Below are 22766 nucleotides of genomic sequence, written 5' to 3' on the forward strand. Positions count from 1 at the left end.
GATTATTTACAAAATTATTTTTCAGACTAGAGGCATATATATGTATATACATATATATATATATATATATATATATATATATAAAATATACATATAATATATATATATATATATATATATATATATATATATATACATATATATTGTTATACATATATACAAATACATATTATCACAGATTATTTCCTATATATATTACATTGGTACATAGCTGTCTTATATATAAAACATGTGACAAAATTAAGTTACTTTCTATTTCTCTTTGATATTATTGTTGTAAAAAAGTAAAAAACGGAATCGAAAATCTATACATTTTTAACAAATATAACATGATAAATATCACGAGTTAAGCTGGGAGTATGTATACTTTTACATAAGCACCATAAGCACATGCTCTCAGCTTTAATTCATATACATCACATTTGATGCATATGTCAGTCTTATATATAAAACATATCAAAATTGAATCAATTTCTATTTCTTTAATTTAATTTTCAACTTTGATATTGCTCGATTCCCTTTTTTACGTTTTTGATTTAATTTTTTTTTGTTTCCCCGTTGTTTTTCTTTCATTGTCAGTCTCATATTTACGTTTTCTTGACAGGGGAATTTCAGTATTGGGTGGCACTTTTGGAAGATTTTCTTCAAATGTCTCTCGAGTTATTACTTCTGAAAGATAAAAAATAATATCATAAAATAAGATTTGTTTATTTGTTATAGCAGTTATATATTTCTCAGTTTGTTTATCTGAATTTTCAATTTAATCAAGAAATGAAAAGAAAAAATTTAAGGCTGCAAAATATAAATTGTTTTAATAAAGTACAATCAACATTCTCTAAAATTTAACTTCAAAGTTTTTTAAATCTGCAGAAGATTGCAAAAAGAGGAATAAAAAATTCGAAACACAATGTTTAAGATTATTTCGGTCATCTTTAAGCCTCATTATCAAAGCTTCAAAAATCATAATTCTCTCCACAAAACATTAATTTATAATTATATTATTAATTATTATTACTTATATATGATCTGAATTGCATAGCATATTAAAATACTTTGATTCTCAAATAATTCTCACTTATTTATTATACTTATAAGAATGATGATGATGAAGTTATCTTTATGTATATATTTAGTATATATTTTATATCTGCTATAAATAAAACATTTCTTTTTAAAAAATTGTACCTTTCTTCTTTGTTTAAAATGATAAATACATGACCTCGGTAAAAATTAATTTATATTTCTATATTTTATTTCTATGTACATACTTTGCTAGATAATATATAAGTGAAAAAAACAATAGATAATATAAAAATGGGAAAGACAGAAAGAAATAGAAAAGATTTGATATATGATACAACTCTAATACAAACCTCCAATATCATCTATATCATCATTGTCTGAACTTGACTCGTCACTTAATATATTATCAGTTGAAGCATTTTCTTGTGATAATTTTGGAAAATCAATTGTAAACTCGTTAGATGTATCAAAACTTATTTCATTTGTGTCAAATGCTTCTTCCACGAAAGATTTTCCAAATACTTCTTCCTCAGTTGTATCAGACATACTAAGTTATAAAATTAATTTATTTTATTTTATGAAATATTGTATATTTAATTGTTAGATAATCGCAAACATACTTCATTTGCCACTCTGAAGAGAGCCATGCTCTTAAATCACATGGTAAACTCTGATTCCTTGGAATCCAATGTGTACCAACATATTCGAAGTTTTTTGAACAGCTATATAGTTCATCATACCAACTACATGATTTCCTGAGTATGTGTCTTGAACAAAACCTATAAAGAAATGAATATTATTATCATAATAAATAAAAAAAAACACAATAAGTTTACAAGTTATTTATAAAAGTCTTACCAAATCCTGCTCACATTAGCATAAGCAAGTAAAGCAATACTCCACGCATGACCTAACGATATTCGTGCTTTAAGAAAATGTGCGGCATATCTTGCTGTATTTCCTATTTTAGTCATAAGCTTTGCAAAACCTTGTGTCCTCACAAGTACATATTCTATCATTTGTTTACTTGGTAATATATAGGTTCCGTCTTCCATTTCAATAATAGATTGCAAGTTTTTATATGCCTTTGGCAAAAACATATTATAATAATTGATCAACGCTTTATTTAATGCAACCATGCTTCTTAACCCTTTATCATTGCGAAATTTGCTCTTCATTCGGTATATTAAGCGACTTAAGGCTGCAGCCTCAGTATGAAGAATATCCATTGATTCAAAATCCTTGTTTGCCTTGTCAAGTACATTTTTAAAGAGATTTATATTTATATCTGGAAATGTAAGTAAACAAATTATATATTTATGTACTTTTAGAATCGTTAGAACTAGACTAATGCATAAAGAAACTAATATTGCATATAGAAATATTTAATTTAATATTGTTCCTAATTTTAACGTTAAGCCCAAAATGAATCATGTATAATACATAGACAAAAAAATATGTACAGTTAAAATCATACATTAATTGTTAGGAGAATTTGGCTCAAATAAATAAAAAATTAAATTGGCACATAAGAACCACAGCGCAGTAGTTGGAGCGCAGGGAAGAAACGATATTTCCTTCTTATTAATTGTTGGTTTATTTAAAACTTAAAATTATAAAAATAACGGGCGAACATTTCGGATCATCTTTTGATCCTTCCTCAGCGCGATTAAATTTGTAATATATTGTTAATCGCGTTGAGAAAGGATCAAAAGATCCGAATGTTCGTCCGTTATTTTTGTAATTTTAAGTTTTAAATAAACTAACAATTAATAAAAAGGTTGTTTCTCTCCTGCGCTCCAACTTATGTGCCAATTTTGATTTAATTTTTTAAAATTATATAGATTTTATATAGATTTAACCTTTTACACGTGCACGTGTTCCACCACGTGTTCTACACAATAGCTTAACATACCTGTTTCAGGTGATGATTTAACCGACGAAGTTGCGTATGGCGGACGTTCCAAATAAAGCATGTTCCAGTATGTATTCATTTTAAATCAAATTTTATAATAACGTATGTATATATATTGTTGTTATTGTTTTCGGAGCACGTGGTACTCAACCAGATTCAAACGCGCGAGACGCTAACGAGAATGCTTACGTAGCAGAGAACACGTGTATGTGCTGCGCAGAACGCTCTGCGCATTATATATATGATCTTCTGACGAATCAGATTCATCAAGAAATCTTTACTCCTGATTGGTCAATTAAACGCTTCGAAGCATCCAGAGTATTCCAGAATGTTCTTCCGGACCGCCCTCAGTGACTCATTGGGTCTGTTCTTTTTAGCTGCACTGCTGCACTAGTGCAATAAGTTGGAAAGAGACAAACATACTTTCTTTCACTCTAACTAATTGCACTAGTGTAGCAGTGCAGCTAAAAAGAACAGGCCCATTGTCAGTGCGCATTCATACCTTGGCAGAAAAGCAGAAGGCCAATCACACTGCTTATATTACCAGCGCGAGTTCTGATTAGAGAAAAACCTGAGGGCGACGTTTTTGAATAGAATATGGATGAAATGCCGCTCTCAAACTTCTCTTTGATTCTAGTATTTTTATATTTTATATCCAGTTACATAGTTAAGAAACAAAAATTTATATTTCATAATTTATAGTGATGTATATGTTATGTGTATTTTATGTATATTATAGAAGAAATGTAAGAGGCACTGGAAGTCAATCCAAAGCCGCAAGGCACGGATTATGTCAAATAAATAAAATAAATAAATAATATATTTTATATCATGAGATAAAATGTAATATTACATATACAAGTTAAGGGGACACAAAATAATTCAAAACTGTAGAGATATAAGGTACAATTATAATTTATAAATTTACATTTACAAGGCTTACATCATATAATATAATTTTAATATTAAAATAAACTTATACATAATGCTATATTAAATTTCAGCGGATCACAACGTGTCCTAGCGCTGTCAATCACTTAACAGGTTTTAAAACACAATAGATATAATTTTAATAGATTGTGTACAATGTTTTTTAAGATATACAGAAGTAAACTGTATATGCTGGAGCAAGGAGCTTACAGCAAGCTTATCGCGTTATTCTTTTCGATCAACTTAAAAAAATGGCTTTTTATTACTTTGAATTATATTAGATGTCTTAAAAATACCATAGATGGTAAATCTATGTATATAAATCATAACAATTGCGATAAGTGCCTTGCAATTATAATTACAATATGTGTCCTTACATATAATTCACAAAGTTGTATTATTTTGTATTTAAAGCTAGCAGATATAACTAAGTTTCACTTTGTAAGTAAAGAAATAAATCGAATTATAATAATAATGAACCTATAACAATAAATTACGTAAGTGAATAAATATGTATCAAAATATATGTGTAAATATGAAACAAGTCCATTCGTTTCGTAATAAAAAGAATTTCCTTTCTGAACAAATACAACTTTGGCTCTTTGTGTACGCCAGGTGAAAAAAATGCTGTCAAGTGTGTGTATAACATATTGATCAAGATGAAGTTAAGTCAAGCATTGTATTGGTGTCTTCTAATGCTGGCAATGGTAACTCATTTTTCTCTTCCTCTATTCTGGCATCTGACATTTTTAGGAACTTGATTACCTTTTCAGTAGCAGCAATTCCACAACTGCTCACTTCGTTCTGCTAAAATAAATGTGCAAAAGTAAATTCAAATTACATTGTATTTTTTCAGATAAATATGGTGTAAAATATTTTCTAGAAGACAATATTACCGATACCGTTATATTCATAAAGTTGAAGAACTTTTGAAGTACAGATACCATAGTTCCAAAATTCTTGTCTGGCAGTCTACTTCGTACCAATGACTCATATTCCTAGAGTATAGAAAGAAGTTTTGTTAACAAAAATAAGTATTGAAAATCAATAGTTTATTCTTATATGTAGATAAGGCAAATTTCATTAAAGTAATTAATTATATTCCATTGTAATTGTAATTACATTTAACTTTTACCTTGTTGTCCATTATTAAGTATCCAAGTAAAAGCACTACATATGCACCAATCAATGTGTGCTCCATATGTCGTCCAGCTTTTTGTAATACTGCGAAAAATAATAAGTTTATGCTTTTACAATCAAAACTTATAAATGCATATTGTTCTAATAATCGTCGATTTTATATTTATATAAAAGTATAAAATATATGTATCTTTTGCATCTTTTTCTTTAAGAACAATTTTGAGGGCCTTTGTTAAATATTTATTTTATGGAATTAAGATAAAAATTTATATAATAATTTATAATAAATGACACATAAGTCATCTATAAGTCAATTTAATTTTACAATATTAAATTACATAATATTAAAAAAAATATAAAAATTAAAAAAAGAAATAAATATAGTATTCCTGACATTTTCCTTAATAAAAAAATTAATTCTATTTCAAAAAATATATATATTATATTATATATATTATATATTAAATATTCTATATAAAAAAATCTGCTATATTTTGACCCGTTCACTTCCCAAGAATGTATAATTAGATATATTATTAATACATAATAGCATGAGTCAAATAGTATGGGTTAATCACTCTAAGATTACTAAACATCATCAGAACATATTTATGAATGTGACCATTACATTCTTCAGAGTAATGGCTGTGATTAGTCAATGACGTTTAATTTAATCTATCTCGGAGTGATTAACTCGTATGATTCCAAAACGTCATAAGACACTTTGAGGAATATCAAGAATACAGTCATATACGTATACATGCGCGTGGAAATAAACATAATACAAACATTTAGTGACGGTTTCTTCGATGAATTCCTCTTGAGATTTAGTAGTAGTTGATACAGTCTCTGTTTGTTCAGAATCTTTCTTCCCATCTAAAATGGCATCAGTTTTCTGTTCCTCGGCACGTGCAAGTTCCTCTTGCTTGTAAAACAAATCGATTAAGGATCCCACGCCACTTTCTTGCGCTGAAATTACATGGATAAAAAAATAAATATATAATTATATTTGCGCGATCATTGTTACATTGAGAAATTGTATAAATTGAGAATACGTACAATCAAAAATATCATCTGATGATAGAGGTGTTTTCGATTCAATAAGTAGTTGCTTATTATCGTCGCATTGTTCTACTAAATTTATTAATAATATTAACGCCAACATCATCATGTCAAATCGCTTTTCTTCCGGAAGTGATTCAGGCACACGTAATAAAAGAAACAAACTACAATCCAAAACGCCAACTTGTGCGCCAACCGATTTGCTACCGAAAGCTGTATAAACATAATAAATATTATACTAATGCATTTTATATAGATTGTTTTTAAAAATTAATGAAGGACGAATAAATAAATATATAATTGCTGCATTAAGCTGATTTAAATTTAATTTGCTTGCATTAATAATATGCAAAAAGTATAAAAATATCATACATCCTCTGTTAAATCGATGGGTAAGATTGATGAGAACTTTAATAATTGCAAAGAGGCATTCTCTAACAACAGCACCAATAGAACTTTTATCGCTTGGATCTGTTGTTGGATAAATGGGAATCTCTTGCCCACATAAGTGATATAAACTAGCTAATGTGCTTACTAATACTCCTTCCTCATACTTTAATAAATACACTTGATTCTCTTCATTCATATGTGTTACCTAAAGAAAATATTGCAACATTTAGTTACTCATTATAAAATATGAAATAAAGAAGGAAAATAAAATAAGAAATATTACTTACATTTTCTAATACACGTAAACATCTGTCAACTTTACGTAATTTATCTAATAAAGGATCTGTCCAGCCAGATCTTAAGAGATTCTGGCTGTTAATATGGCGGTGGCATTCTCGAATTGTCTTTACAATATGTTCCAATCCGCCTAATTCTCGTAATTCTTCTTTAAACCACTCTCCAGCACGCTTTGATGTAAGACTTAGAAGTGTCTCCATAGCAAGCTGACCAACCTGTTAAGAATAATACAATATGACTTATTCTGTGAAGAGTAAGTAAAGTATGAAAATAAAAATTTATAAAAATAAATATAGAGAAGAAATTGTTCCCTTACAGTAATATTATCTAAATTTAGATGCTTAGCATGTCCTTGAGCTTGTATATCAGCGCATAACTGACGCACTTTTTCTTTATTTTTTAGTAATTCGGTATGACTGAGACCACAGTCGTCAAGAGCATCCTTATGGCTGGCATCAGATTCTAATAGACTTAACATTAATTCCAAACAATCGCGATCTAGATCCATAGCTAGACGATCTTGGCTTAAAACGAACATTACTGTTGCTGTGCATAAACCAAGACTCTGTAATGAGATAATAACGTCTATTTATAATTGATATTAGAAATCAAAAGCTTTGTTTATAGTGTAATATAATGTACAAATTAGGGATGAGCAAAAAATATTGATGTTTATTTATTGGTATATCATTAGCATATAAAGCTTTTTAGAAAAAAATTTCGAAAAAAAATAATTACACTTGTTTTCTCATTCTTTTGTCACATATGACATGTGACAAATTTATTAAATTATAAATATTAAAGACATTGTCCTTTTTTTCTTAAACCATATAGAAATACAAAATTATTTATATTATTTTTGTCTTTTTGCTTTATACATTTCTCGTTTAGTGTTTTCAAGGCTATTTCCCTCTTTAAAATAATTGATACTCATCCCTAAGATACATAGAAATAGATGAGATTTTATTATATAGTGAGCATCGATACCTGATCCTTAGTTGCATCATGAAGAGCTTTAAAAAACTTGGCAACAGTTCCATGAGCACGCACGTGCATGCGAAATGCAGGAGCCATACATTTACTTGCTAATCTTATGGCTGAAAGGCAACGAGTAGCATTTGGATTATTTTCTCTCAAAGTGTCCAAGATATATTCCACATCATCATTAAATTCCTGGAATTCTCCGCTTTCTTGTATCTGATGAGCTTTCTTTACATTCTTTACTACAGTGTAGAACTGTAAGATAGAATTTAAAAATATATATATATCTATTAATTTAAATTAACTGTGCAAATAAGTTTTTTCTTTTTACATTTAATTTTATATCTTACATATAATTTTGTCATTTGTTTTATATTATGTATAATTAGAGAGACAGAAGAATATATAATTAATTTTATATTTGTGATATATATAAAATAAACTGATAGAAAGCTATTAATTATCAATGTAATATCACTATAATTGATATTTTTTTAGGAAAGAAGTAATATTCCAAAATGTAATGATTATATATTGCATATGCATATAATATACTCACTCCTTTAACTTTTTTACCACAGCGAATACTCGTGATTGCGTCGGCCTCATCCTCGAAATCTGCGTCGGCTGTAGGATAAGTTACAACTCTCGTTAATTGCGAGGAATCGAATTCTTCCTCGTACGCTACAGGTCCCGCGCTGCTAGAGCCGGATGCGGTAGTCGGCGTATTGTTACCGGTGGTAGGCGTATCAGCAGCAGTCGATTCCTTGTCGCTATCACACCACTTGTGCTTGTACAACGCTCGTCTCTTATTCCCATCCGTCGCGCCCGTCGAACGACTCTTGAAGATACTGCCTTTCTTAGCGGCAGGCTTGATCGATGCAGGAACTGTCGTCGATGGTGGATCGGAGACTTGCGATTCAGAGACCGTACTCGTAACGTGTAATGCTATCTCACTCTCGGCGTTTCCACTAGCACCTTCACTATCGTCACTGCCTGAGAACCAATCCTGATCTACTAAAGTCTTGGCGGCGGTAGTGGCAGCAACGGTAGTCTCGATAGCTATGGTGTCGGTCGTTCCAATTCGAGCCGATGGTTCTGGTTCCGATTCGGGATCAAGATCTGCCTCCGATTCAGGTTGTTGCGCTATCGCAACGGTTTCAGGCCGCACAACAGGTACTACAATTTCATTGGTCAGGATATCTATGGAGCAATGTTGAACTTGGCTCTCAACATTTTCTGACGTTTGTGCTGTTGTATTTTCTGCATTATCATTATCATTGGGAATCACCGATGGTGATGATGGCGGTGATGGTGATGGTGATGGTAGTGGTGGTGGTAATGATGGTGACGGTGGTAACGATGACGATGATGGAGGCGGCGGCGGCAACGCCGGTGCTGGTCTCGTATCGGAATCGCTCGAGAGTATATCGATCAACTCCTGGGTCGTGGTTGGTAGCGGCTGATCGCGCCCGATTAACGGTTCAATCACCGGTTTGGAGGAATATGTTGAGCTGCAGTCAGTCTTAATGATATCGTAATGAGATATGAGTGTGTTATTGGAATCCGTCACGGATTTTCTCAACGTCAAAGACAGACCGGAACCGTGGGAATTGGGAGTTATCGGTGTCGTTGACGGCGTCACGGCGGAACTCGTCGTCGTTAGGTCCAAGTGCAGGTTCTTCGCGCGACTACGAGTGGTCCTCCTCATATCCGAGTTCTCCAAGGGAATCGATACAGTTGAGACGGTAGGTTGATGCGTACGCAGGGATCTATGATCGGATTTGAGCGGTACTTCCGTATTGAGAGTCTTACGTTCGACGTCCACTTTAGACGGACTAGTGAGGGGGGTGGAAATTCTGTAAGTATCGGGCTCAAGCTCCTGAGTATCCTGATGCACATCTCCGCAAACCAATCGCGCTGTACCTTTACATATTCTTAATACAATAGGAGGTTTGCTCTCCTCTCGATTAGGGGTATCATGAGTACTGGTGCTATCTAAACTTTCTACTACTTTCTTAATTGGAGCATGTGATACTTTCGTTACAGCCTGCTGCTGCTGCTGTTGCTGCTTTTGCGTTGGCTGCTGCTTTTGCGTTGGCTGCTGCTTTTGCGTTGGCTGCTGTTTTTGCATTGGCTGCTGTTTTTGTATTGGCTGTTGCTTTTGCGTTGGTTGCTGCGCGGGTTGCTTCGGAGTACGAGCCCTCCCGTATTGCGAATCAGGTACTTGTCTGTAGATTGCCACATCCTGGCGAGATTCGTCCACCACAGGCGGGACATTTCTGCTCTTGAAGAACTTTTTCGGCTTTACAACCGTCGGAGAAGCGTCTGGTTTGTTATCCGGATCGGTTTCAAAAGAAAATGGATCCTTCCCGGAACTTACGCGATTCTGATTTCCATAATCGAGTTTCATTCTCTTCGCGCCGAATGTATTATGTATATCATCTCGTCTTCCTGAAAATGAAATATTTTGCAATACATGTGAATTCGGTATTTTTGCACAAGAATCACTTATCATTTGTCATCACTTGTCATTTTTACTGTTAAAATTGATAACTTGTTAAGTATGTTATAACATTTAAAATATATTTTTAACACATTTTTTTATTATAAAAATATTAAAACGTTATTATATAAAAATATATTTTTAAAACAAATTTAAAAACTTTTTTCCAAAAGTAATTAATATTGCATTGAGATAAAAATATTCAAGATTATGATAATAATGATAATAAGATATATAAAATTATATATGTTGCTAGATATAACAATTTTATCACTTATTTTTGATATTTTTGATATTTATCATAGCTTTTACAATTTATTAAATTTCTCAAACTCTGCAAAATACAATCATATAGTGTCACATTTAATATCAATATTAAAATATAAAGTAATATTATTAGTGTAAGATGAATTAATTATTTATTAGAGAGAAAGTTTCTAAAAATATAAATTTGTTATTATAATTATTATTTTATGATAAAGATTGATTATTGACATGTTATACCTATGTAAGAAAAGTAATTTTATATGCACTAAGTTCTGTCAAATTTATCACATTTATATTATTATTAGAATTACATTCATGTTAGGAGTTTAATACTCTTGCCACGAAAAATTTTTTTCTCTCGCAATAGTATAACATTGATAACTTTAGATTATAAATTTACGATTATAAATTTTTCTTACATAGAAGATGAAAATCTTGCTATACTTAGAAAAAACTGAAGTATATTTTGTATGTACGGTAGCAATACATGATATTAGCACAGCGAGAGTTACATCAGCTCCAACGTAAACACACTAATAATTGCGTACCATTGATATTCGTGCTCCTGATCGACGTGAAGGATGTTATGCCCCATTTGCCAACAGTGCCCGCCGACTTGGCAGCCGAGGGCCGATTGCTGTTCTCGCGAAAGAGCTTATCGAACTGAATACTGCCGGTCGTTACACTGCCGACCTTACGGCTGTAGGACTTGGTGTAACTGCGGGACGTCATTGTGCGCTTGTCTCGGGAATCCTTTTCGGCATCTCAGGGGTTACGGATGGTGCGATCTATCCTCATGCTCGGCTCCGGGGTGACGCGGGCATCGGGCGCACCCTGGACGAGGGTGTCGCGGCGAGATCCACCCACGACGGGGTTGTCCCCCCTCTCCCTGTCGATCAGCGGACCTTCGGAGCGTGGCGGTGATCCTCTCGGCAGGAGTCTCTAGCACGCGGCGACACTCGGTCGTGGTGAAACAACAAACGCCATGTTTCTCTCGCTACTACTCTACTCCGACGCACGGATGGGCCCTCTCCTTCTCGAAACAATAAATTCGATTAACGATCGGAGTCGATCTCGGTAGGTCGGTCGGTCGGTCGCTCGGTCGGTCGGTCGGTCGTCGAGCTGCCCGCTCGTAGTTTTTCGTCCGCACTTACTGCTACTGCTGCTTCGCCGATGTTTTTCCGCGCTTTCTCGCCGTTCCTACTACCATCAATTTCTGAGACTGCGGATTATTAATCATCAACATAGATCTCGAGCCATCTGCCGATGTTTTTCGTTTCGGGATTTAGACACTAATATATACATATATATGCATATATATACGTATATAAAAAAAAAAAGAATAGTGTTACACATACATACATGCAATAAGAAGAATTATGATACTTGTCGCCTTCGCCAATAGATAGAGCTAAGCGTGTAAGCCTCGTCTACTCTGTAAAAATTACGATGATGACATGTATAAACAACACCGCGACATAAATAAGGTCGTTGGGAACATCGGGGCAAATATCGATAAAATGTCACGGCAATGAGACAGTTTTGATCGTCTAGGCCTGATTAATTTTGTTTTTCTGAAAAAAGAGATTTTTACCCCACCTTATCAGAATCGTACATAATAAACACGTAATCTTTTCCGACGCGAAATGATGAGATTCGATTGGACAAAATTCGTAGAATTTATAGCACGATGACAAGTGAAGTTTGTCGTATGATTAGTTTGTTCGATTGGCTATTGGATAGGGAATTTCTGGGATTCTTTTGCAGCCAATCAGCTGGCATCAGCTTGTCAGAGAAAGCTGAAATTTCATCTAGAGGCATGACTCACTTATAATTGCATGATTAATGGCCATGAAATAGTCATTTTGTTTTGCGAAAGAAATCTATTATTTTCTATATCCACGATTGGGGGCGACCTGTATTTATTTCGCGTTGATATCATGTAGTTGTCAAAACGAACTGTCAAAATATGGTTAAATATATAAATATTTAAATGTCTATCTCCACGTGAGAATGATTGAATTCGATGACACTAATTGAAAGAAACAGGCTATGTATATATGTATAAAATAAAATAATTTGCCTTTTACGTCGAATCACGAATGTTCAACGTTTAATTTGGATATTCGACTTGTGCAATTATATTTTTTAACCATAGAGTGTATAGTGCAGTAATCTATGAATTTAGGCGTATTCAACAGAGTTAATCTCAAGGTACTTATAATTAAAAATTTATATTATAATTATTATGTATAGTTTTAATTATGGAATTATAGAAAAGAAAGAGAGAGCAATTTCTGTCATGTATTGTTCTTACTCTTAAAAATATGGAAGTAGAAATTAATATGGATATATGTGTTTTCAGGACTCCCAAGGAGGAATGTATTCAGAATGGGCTTCATTGAGCACTCTGATCCAGCAAGGTTCGGAGGAGAGCCAAAGCGTACTCGAAAAATTTCCGCCTGGCGCAGGGAAAGAAGTCGCATTGTCCATAGTACGCCAACTCGCTGCAAATCTCGGTATCACTCAAGCGGGAGAGCCTAGTCCACTCTCGACGGACAAGGAAGTCCAATGGTGCATGGAAGTGATATGCTTTGGATTGTCATTACCGTTGGCTGAGCACGACACTGTTAGAGATTGCGTGAACATATATTGTGAATGGCTGTCTGCGTTATACTCTACACCAAAAATTTCTGTACCTAGACCAATCATAGATGATTCAAACTTTTATGCCAGGAAAATCATAAGCCATTTTCACAATTTATTCGTACCGAGGAAAGGAGAAGGTAGGGCAAGATTTGTTTTATTTGCCATTATTTGAAAATTTATTGTTTGTGATCTTTTTGATAATATTTATTTTCTTTCTCAAAGTCTGGCCTTTTTTGTATCAGGATCTAGGTAATTTATGATGTCAAATGTCATACTTTTTCCTCAACACTTGTATTAATTCACACATTTGCTATAAGATGGCTTATTAGTATCTATAATATTAAATCTTTCAATAAATGTTTTTAGGTACAGATACGATAAATCGACAGGCTGTACTGTGTCATCGAGTACTTAGAACTCTGCAACAAATTGCAAGAGGTCCAGCAACTTTAGAAAGAGAAACATGGGAAAGTCTATTATTATTTCTCATTGGTATTAATGATGCATTGTTAGCACCACCAGCGACTAGGGAAGATGCGGGAGAACAACTGTGTGAAAGAGTACTTGGTGTATTATTAGAGGTGCATAAATATACAACAAAATAACTAGTAATTAGACTAAAGTAATTTATGCAGAAAGTAATTTTTTTTTCAGGTGTGGCTAGTTTCTTGCGAACGTAATTTTCCTTCGCCACCTTTATGGCGCACATTACGAGAATCCTGTTTGCGGTGGCGTCATAGATTAGCTCTAGTAGAGCAATGGAATCGCGTATGTCTCGCTCTTACAGCGAGGTTGCTACAAATCATGTATGGACCAATGTTTCCTGAATTAAAAATAAGTATGTATCTTACATAGACTAGTTTTTTGTATCAAACTTTGATAATGTAATAATATCTTGGACATTATTGCACTATATAATATGTTATTACAAACAAGATTCTATTTTTCTAAGGTGAGGAGGATACACAATTAGTACCGCCTACTATGTCAGATGAAGCAGTAGCACAAGCATGGTACAGACTACTGCGTACTATTGGCGATCCCGTAGATTTATGTAGACCCGCTGTTGTCTCGCAAACACAAGCATTTCTGCAATACGCCATCGCCAGTCCTAACGTCATAGATCCGTGTCAGCATCCGTGCTTGCAAAGTTTGCCACAAATATTTTTGAAAGCTATAAAAGGCATAGCAAGTCAAGTCGATGCTTTTCTCGGTAAGTCATGTAACTCGATTGAATATTAGTAAATATGAAAATTCATAATCTATTTCAAAGACACAAACTTGTAAATTATACACAATAGCAAGACGGTATCGAGTACGCATTTGTAAAATTTGTTTCCACAAAATGTGCACACACGTACATGCGTACTGTCGGCTTATTCACGTATCATAATGGTGGTGGTTGCACATTGTCACGACTATTTTTCTAGGAGTTTCACAAGCATGCTGTTGGGAGGAATGTTGCGTGTCCAACATTACGTCGGGAAATAGCGGTATCGGCGGCGGGGGTGTTGGGTGGGATAGGTCGAGCGGCAAGGAACAACCTCAGCCTTCCCCTACACCCCCGACTCAACGCAGACTTGCCAAAAGTTTCAGTGTCACTCCTTCTGCAGTCACTAAGGGTATCTCAATGCAATACTTTCTTTCGCTGATATACTTCTGATGCTATATTATTCAATTTTACTCGTTTATCTTCTCTGCAAAGATCTAAACAACTATTGTATAACACTAGTTTTGTATCATAGTCTTTTCTTTGTATTATAAGTTCTCTCTGTATTTTATATTAAGTTTCATTCTAAAACTTGTTGCAATAATTAAAGTTAATATTAGAGTCGTTATATACAAACATACATGTGAATACATGCACATTATGTAATATTACAGGAATTCCGAAAGCGTCCTTAATTGGATTAACAACAAGCCGGGTATCTAGTACACCGCCGATGTTAATATCTAATTCCGGACCATCGTCCGCTTCAAGTACTGCATGTAATATTAATTTCATAACTTTACAATATTATTGCAAAAATATTTCTCTTTATGCACACAATTATGATTTGCAGCTATGACCTCACTTGGCCAGGATATCAGACCTCCTTTAGCACCAGGACGTCCCAAGTGTAACAGTATACTGCATCTTTTTGGGGAATGGTTATTCGAGGCTGCGTTTATCGGTACCGAGGGTTGGTCGCAGAACTTACCGCGTAAGTATTCAATTGTATGAAAAATAAAATTATTTTATGTAAAAAATTCTGTGATCATATATTATATATTATAGAACCGTCGGGCGCTTCAAAACGTCCATCGTCGGTTCTTGTGGACGGGCCGAGTTCGTTGCAGGAAACTGGGAGCGACGTACCATCGACACTCTGCATAGATCGCTATGAATCCGGTAGAGCAGAAGCATTGGGCGCTTTGTGTAGAATTTTTTGTGCCAAAAAAACGGGCGAAGAAATTTTACCCGTGTATTTGGCAAGATTCTACCAGGCCATGTATCATGGTCTTAAAGTTGACGAAGTATACGAGCTCTTTTTCACTTCTTCGTAAATGGATTTAGAAAGAGATATATAATGTGCGTATTTTTTTTCAGTCCCGCGAATGTGGTGAAACGTTAGCGAGTATTCTATTGAACTCAGCTGACTTGTTCCGTCTCGATTTAAACGGTATACAAGTCTTGGTGCCGGCCGTATTATCCGCCCTAGAAGTGGTTCTGCCTGAGAAAGATTTGAAGCTGAGATCTAACGTAGTATCGAAGCCGGATTTAAGAAGGGCCTCGATTCATTTATTGATATCGATGTTAACATTGCCCCTGCACTTTCAGGTAGATCAAAATGTAATTTATTGAATACAAATTGCATTATATTGAAATTTATTAAGTTCAACATGATTATACATTGACATATGGAAATTTAACATGTTCGAATCTTTTATCATTACAGAATCTTGCTATTAAGGAGCTTCCGACATTTCCGAATACAAATTCTTTCGAGAAAACTCCCGTAACATTCGTACAGTTGAAATCGAGACTCATGAATCTACTCATAAATGCTTTGCAAGTGGAGACTGATCCTCAAAATACACACATGTTGTTGGGTAAGTTAATAAAGTCAAAGATCAAATTGAGATTGTTTATTTATTTTCACGTTTATTTCTTACGTTCTTTCAATATATAATTTATAATTTTTTAATTAAAGAAGAATAATTGTCATACAAATTTTTAGGAGCTTTGTTATTGAGTGTACAAGATTCTGCAACAGCGGAAGAAGTGGAGCAGGTCACACAACCTGACACAGTAGCTAATGATTCGACATCTAATTTATTATCTTCAGGTTCGTTTTTAATTCTTGATAATTAGCTTGCGTTCGGTTAAATGCACTGTTCTGAGTTATCTAGTGTTAATTCTCTTGTTTATGTCCAGATTTTATAAGTAATCATATGATCATAGGCGTTACTTTCTATGTTATGTATGGCAAAAAGAGAGAAATTATTATAAATATTGTTTCATTCTTATTATTTTAGGAAATAAATATGAAATATCTTCTTTGAAGAGTATTTATGAGGAATATCAAAAATATAGTGATATAATAAAAATAATTTGTCAATTTAAAAAGAATTATTTTATTTTTGAAAAATGAAATGACAAAAATATAGTGCTGTGAAATAAAATTATTTCACCAACGCTTATGATCATGATGAGCTTCTTTCTAATGCTGATAAAGTAGCAGTGTCCCGATATGCTGCTACTTTATTTAATACAGCGATTTATCAATAGCTTAATAAATGGGGATAAATAAGTATGTGAGGGCGCAAATATTCAAATTACATTGCTTAGAATATCACCTCTCATTGTTGTCAGCTTTACACATGCTTATATATGAAATGTTAATTTTTTATCATTATTACGAGTTGTGTTCTGTTGTGCATTTCGCCATTGTACCGTCTTATCATCGCTTAATAAAGTCACCAGCGATTCAGCCAGTCAAATAAGTATATCCAGCGATCAGCGATCAATTGGCGATGCCTCTGACATTGCAACTCTTCAAGAGGAATGCATTGCATTCGGTAAATACAAACATTATTTATCTTGCTACACACGCTCATAAAAATCGCATTGGAAGACATTTATAGAATATGAGTATTTCATTTCTATTTGTTATCTACGTTTTACATTATTGTTCATCAAAAATCCAAAGTTCTTAAGAAAAGAGATTTGCAGGATTTTTTACAATTATAAGTGTATAGCTTTGTAAGATATATTTGTACAGAACACACATGTACTATAATGTATAATTATTTTCTATAGACTTAATGATTAGATAAAAGTGATTTTTGCAGATTCTGCCCATGCTCTTTTTGTACGAGCAACGTACTTGGTGTGTCATCGTTTAATTTCGTCGTGGAAGACTGATTTAAATATCTCTCTAGCAGCATTAGAAATGCTGTCCGGATTAGCACGCACACGTATTCGCGAAACAGGTAATAAGAATAAAGTACACAAATAATCATGCATATTTTAACAATAGATTTATATGCATTATTTTATACGAGTACGATATATTTATCTTCTGTTTCTAATAATTCTGCATGCAGCAAGGAAACTTACAGGTTCGATATCAGTTAAAAATTGGTAAATTTAATAAAACATATCAAAATAAAAGTATATCGAAATGTTGTGTTTGTCGCAGATGCTCTGGAATGCAAGAGAGCGGTAAAATGGTTGTGCGATTATATTTCGTATCAATGTTGGCGTCCACCACCAGCGCATTCTAAGGATCTTCATTCCTCTATCGTCGCAGCATTCAATTGTCTAACAACTTGGCTAACTGCTCATCCACAATTGCTACAGGTTGGTAATCATTTTTAAAAGAAATTGTTAGAAATTTTCTACATTTGCTCTGTTCCTTTTTTTTATAAAAGGACAAGGACTGTTTGACTACAGTATTAGAAGTCGTTGAGCTTGGAGTGTCTGGCACTAAGAGCGTCGGAAAACCGGGAGAACCCATCAAAATGAAGGACGAAAAGGAACTGAAACCTGCTTCTATGCGTGTAAGAGATGCTGCAGATGCGCTTCTCACTATTTTATTGGAACAGGTTTGTTCAAAGTACAAGAGATATGTAAATCCGCAACAATGTAAATTAATTTTAGAAACAAGAAATTTGTAAACATATTATTCTTATATATTATTTTTTTAATATTATTCTAGAAATATTCTTTTTGTATTAGGTTGGCTATTTTCCGAGCGCTTGCGGAGCGCAATCGCTTTCATCGCTGTTGGATGAAGTGTCCCTACTTCGGCATTGCAACAGCTGGACTGGCGGATGCGTGGCGCGACAAGCAGCCGTCGAGAGATTTCGTTATTTTGTGTCCGAGAACGCGATCGTGTTGGCCCTACTAGAGGAGCCTCTGGGAAACGATCAAGATCCCCAGCCGACGGTGACAGTCTTAATTCGCGGACCATTTGGTAGACACGCGTGGACAATGCAACTCCGTCATTTGCCGCGTCATCGATCCAGCATCAGAAGTATAAACAGCAATCCTGGACGACCTTTGCCGTTGGCGGAAGCCGCGCCACGAACAGACTATAAGCCGAGATTTTTCCCGGATAACGTGGATCGTATTCCTCATTGTAAGGTGTAAGTGACTTGTTTGCAATAGATAGTAAATCAGAATTTGGACTTTATATTCTTCAATTGCATTTAAATTAAATACAAATATATTTGACGTACCATCTTCAATTCAATTTGGATAAATTCAGATACATGAAATTTCTAAAATTGAATATTTCCTGAAACTTATCCCGAATTTATGAATCAGAATGATATTTAATCGCATAATTTTTTTATGATAGAGATGAATCGATACCGAGTCTTGAGGCAGTTATGAGTGACAATAATGCGGTACGAGACGAGCATCAAATTCTCGCACAGCTCTTGGAACGCCAAATAACTCTCGAATCGAAAAACAACAATAGTAATGTCAAGAGCGTGGAAGATAAAAATGACGAATGTATACCGCCCCAAGTCTGTCACGAATTTCAAACGGCTCGCCTGTTCTTGAGTCATTTCGGTTTCATAAATATGGAACCTAAGGAGAATGAAGATTCCAGAAACAGCGGGCTCATCGCTCTGGATCCAACCATTCCCGGATTCTGCACAGATTTAGAAACACTGGATAATATTAGTCCACGTACATGCGACACTGTTCATATCTTTTACGTAAAGACGGGTCAAAAATCTGCCTCTGAAATATTATTAAATGTGGTAAGATATCTCTGATTTTCTCTTATATATCATATTCTATTATAATTTATTTGTCTTGTATAATGTTACTTTGATGAATTTTCAAAATTGAATTGTTTTCGTTATCTATTAAATATTGTATTAAATGTTCTCTTTGAAACGATATAATGCATCTATTAAAAAAACTATTAAATTTTTATGTATATCTGTTTTTGCATTTATAGTTACACGAAGAAAATGTATCATCAAACTTCTTGGAATTTTTGAGCTCTCTCGGCTGGCCTGTTTCTGTATCTGCTCACGCGGGCTGGACGGGACATGTGTCCACTTCATGGAGGGTAACTGCACAAGTGAATGTACCACAACCAGCTCATAGCAATCATGGTGGAGCACTTTATAATGGTGACACTCATGTGCTGTACTGGGCAGACGTGAGTTCAGAAATTGCATTTGTTGTGCCTACACAATCGTATCTTATGGCCAGTTCGGATTCATTAGAGGAAGCCAGTTATAACAGCGATACTAGTAGTAGTGGGCAAGGTAAATTTTGAATGCAAAATTACTAAAATAGTCCTTTACATGTTAGGAAATGCGTTTTTTGCATTATATATCGTTTTTTCGCGAGAAATCTATCCTTCCGCTGTGCTGTAATTTATAACAGTTTGTGTATATTGCAGCATGGTTTGAGCGAAGTATCAGTGAAAGTACGGATACTCGAAGTTGCGGCACGTCGCAGAATACAACGTCAACTTCTAGAGCGATGTCACTTGACTTAGAGAAACAGCCGACGAGTTTGTCGGGAATAGGTCCGACGAATTCCTCGAGTGCGGATCCCATCAGACCCAGGAGAACAACGAAACAAGCTCTACCTTCGCAAACTAATACAAAAATTATGGTTGTGTGGTTAGAGAGTCTAGAGGATCATACGCAGTTTCCGATAGGTTCGTTTGCTTTTCTTTCATTGTTATCGGCACACAAATAAGATTTCATGAAACTCACAGAAACTTTAAATATTTTATTCCAATCATATATCTTTGTATTAAATTAAATCATTTTCGTTGGATTTACATAGGCGATTTGCTTCCTTCCACTTATACTGGACTGGAGCAATCAAGACTGCTACAAGCTACCGACGTGCATGTCATCTTTCTTCAAGCTCTTGCTAATGGATTGATGAGAGTCAGATTACAAGGACCGATTTCTAGAATCAATTTGGCAACACCTTTAATCGATGGTATGGTAGTGTCAAGAAGAGTCTTGGGAATTCTAGTTAGACAAACAGCTCTTAATATGGGACGTAGAAAAAGACTCGATAATGACAGGTATAATAATTTTAATAAAAAAGACATTTATTTTTGCAATATATTCTTTAATTATATTTTATGCTAAATTTTATTATTGAAATTTCCTGCACTTGTCTTTTTGTATGAGTTTTTATTTTGAATAAAATGTATAAACATATTTATGTTTTAGTTATCATCCGCCGCATGTACGAAGACGTCTAAAAATTCAAGAGATGGTGCAAAAATATAAAAGAAACTTGACAGAACCAGAGTTATTAACTCTGCTATTCAGCAGCACTCAGACTTATCAAACATAATAGAAATTTTTGACAATTTTGTGTGAACCTTCAATTCAAGATGACAGAAACTTAATATCTTTGCTAAGGTAAGAAAGAATAATTAAGATTTTCAAATTTAAGAATGGATCATGCTGTTACATGTTTATTTGCATTATATTATTTTTTGGAATTATTTTTTAAAGTTTTTATCTTATCGAGATAAGAATTTAATTTAGATATGTAAATAAACTTGTTCAGTATTTAGGCCATTTTACTTCTTAATAACAGGAAATGATTATTTTATATTTTTCATTAAAAAATTTTCATACAATCTAAAAGATTCCAACATTAAATTTTCCCTTGTTTTTATATTTTGAAAATAACTTAATTATTCTCAAAATGATAAAAACTTGAGAATACATCGCAAATTGCATTTACTTGACAAACAGCATAATTCCTTGTTAAAAATCATTTATTTATTAAAAAATGAAAAAAGTGATATCACATAAAAAAGAATATTTCAGAAAAATATATTTATTATATGATTTATAATATGCATACAATTTTCATACAATTTTGTATCTTAAATATTATTTTATTACTTGTAAAATTAACGTTGTAGATAGTACTGTAAAATAAATTATTCACTATTCGTATAATTATAATAGTTATATATTTTAAAATATAAGACATATGGTATAAAATATATTATTTAATTTATTATGTATGATAAAATGTATACTATACTCGCACCTCTTATATAAGCATGTACTACATAATTTTTAAAATAAGTATCATTGAATAAGTGTTTGTGAAATCATAAACATTTCTATAGAGATCTTCAATTCCCAAATAACGATCGTCTGAAATTAAATGAAAACTTTATTCAATACACATGCACGATTAGAAATATCTACAATTACACATATATAGATCTTGTTTTGTAATATGTGAGATGTCTATACTATATAATAAGAAATATGTCGAAATAATTGATGAATCATTTGCTTTATTTATTTGTATCAGGACTGTATGCTAGAAAATACTGGACAAAACATATTTTAGTGTGAAAATAATGGCAGCTCGCATCTAAGTACAAAGTTTTATTGACATTATATGACTTTGATTAACACAAATCATATTCATTCTATTCATAATATTTAAATTTTATAATTATATCGTTAAAAGAAAATCAAGATTTTTAAAGCACTCCATTAAAACCGACCATTAAATCATATATCTTTATATTCAAAGTTATACGATACGTTCCAATGCTCAGCACAATGTTAGCATTAGTAAACACAAAATATTTTTCTCTGAAGCGTTAGTAAGCGTAAAATATTTATGCCGAGCAATTTAGCATGTACAGCATTTTTCGAATGTAGGTCACGGAATTTCAGATTAAAGATGTATAATTTTGGCGAAAAGATGTGAATAACTTTATACGAAAATAGAATTATCGCCAATATTAATTTAATCATGTGTGTGTGTTTTATATTTATATATATAAATCTAATCTATAATTATATAGAAATTTTTCAATAATGTGTTGTTTTAATTATAGTGTGAAAATTAAGTATATAACGATAAGACTGAAGCACAAAACGTCCTGTCGCTCCTTCTATCACATTATTATAAATTATAATATATAAATCATTAATTAATCATTTGATAATATCGTACTGATGGGTGCGTGAATTCTTAATAAGATGTAAATTTTCCCATACATAGACATATTTTACTTCTACATTTGTGTGTTTTCTCTTATCATATCTTATTTATTTAAATCTTTGATTTTATCTTTC

General features: G+C 33.2%; 3 protein-coding genes and 1 long non-coding RNA gene across 11 annotated transcripts; 2 read left to right on the forward strand and 2 right to left on the reverse strand.

Moving 5' to 3' along the window:
• Positions 1-191: 191 nt before the first annotated feature.
• Positions 192-3189, reverse strand: LOC145974410 (uncharacterized). Its single transcript, XM_083104233.1, has 5 exons — positions 2939-3189; positions 1882-2311; positions 1644-1802; positions 1374-1570; positions 192-669 (listed from the first exon to the last, which is right to left on the reverse strand). Exons 1-5 carry the CDS (start codon positions 3015-3017, stop codon positions 524-526), a joined length of 1011 nt encoding a protein of 336 aa, XP_082960359.1. The 5' UTR covers positions 3018-3189; the 3' UTR covers positions 192-523.
• Positions 3190-3555: 366 nt separating this feature from the next.
• On the forward strand, positions 3556-4697 carry LOC145974841 (uncharacterized). Its single transcript, XR_014439820.1, has 3 exons — positions 3556-3574; positions 3678-3841; positions 3943-4697. It is a non-coding gene; the product is annotated as an uncharacterized LOC145974841 (long non-coding RNA).
• On the reverse strand, positions 3830-12145 carry Wapl (cohesin release factor wings apart-like). 4 transcript variants are annotated; one of them, XM_083104880.1, is made up of 12 exons: positions 11666-12145; positions 11060-11544; positions 8298-10192; positions 7745-7993; positions 7074-7322; positions 6748-6972; positions 6443-6665; positions 6068-6283; positions 5798-5977; positions 5004-5092; positions 4771-4866; positions 3830-4672 (listed from the first exon to the last, which is right to left on the reverse strand). In XM_083104880.1, the coding sequence occupies exons 2-12, from the start codon at positions 11241-11243 to the stop codon at positions 4523-4525; spliced, it is 3756 nt and encodes a 1251-aa protein (XP_082961006.1). In that variant the 5' UTR covers positions 11244-11544; positions 11666-12145; the 3' UTR covers positions 3830-4522. The 4 variants fall into 4 exon arrangements, with proteins under 4 accessions (XP_082961006.1, XP_082961005.1, XP_082961004.1 ...); XM_083104879.1 differs by having other exon boundaries at positions 3830-4675; XM_083104878.1 differs by having other exon boundaries at positions 4765-4866.
• Positions 12146-12359: 214 nt separating this feature from the next.
• On the forward strand, positions 12360-22495 carry LOC145974842 (ral GTPase-activating protein subunit beta). Of its 5 annotated transcripts, XM_083104881.1 has the most exons (25): positions 12361-12725; positions 12877-13297; positions 13383-13409; positions 13527-13741; positions 13815-13998; positions 14113-14373; positions 14591-14782; positions 15045-15149; positions 15224-15364; positions 15439-15677; positions 15751-15981; positions 16100-16253; positions 16382-16489; positions 17121-17222; positions 17496-17636; positions 17751-17765; positions 17846-18006; positions 18078-18251; positions 18385-18794; positions 19010-19421; positions 19625-19940; positions 20078-20341; positions 20473-20722; positions 20874-21068; positions 21988-22495. In XM_083104881.1, exons 1-24 carry the CDS (start codon positions 12690-12692, stop codon positions 20998-21000), a joined length of 4686 nt encoding a protein of 1561 aa, XP_082961007.1. In that variant the 5' UTR covers positions 12361-12689; the 3' UTR covers positions 21001-21068; positions 21988-22495. The 5 variants fall into 5 exon arrangements, with proteins under 5 accessions (XP_082961010.1, XP_082961007.1, XP_082961008.1 ...); XM_083104884.1 differs by lacking the exon at positions 17121-17222 and having other exon boundaries at positions 12360-12725; XM_083104882.1 differs by lacking the exon at positions 17751-17765.
• The last annotated feature ends 271 nt before the right edge of the window (positions 22496-22766 follow it).

Source organism: Camponotus vicinus, unplaced genomic scaffold (assembly GCF_025532165.1).
Source record: "Camponotus vicinus isolate PSW18456_S1 unplaced genomic scaffold, iyCamVici1.0 SCAF_7, whole genome shotgun sequence".
Taxonomy (NCBI): Eukaryota; Metazoa; Arthropoda; class Insecta; order Hymenoptera; family Formicidae; genus Camponotus; species Camponotus vicinus.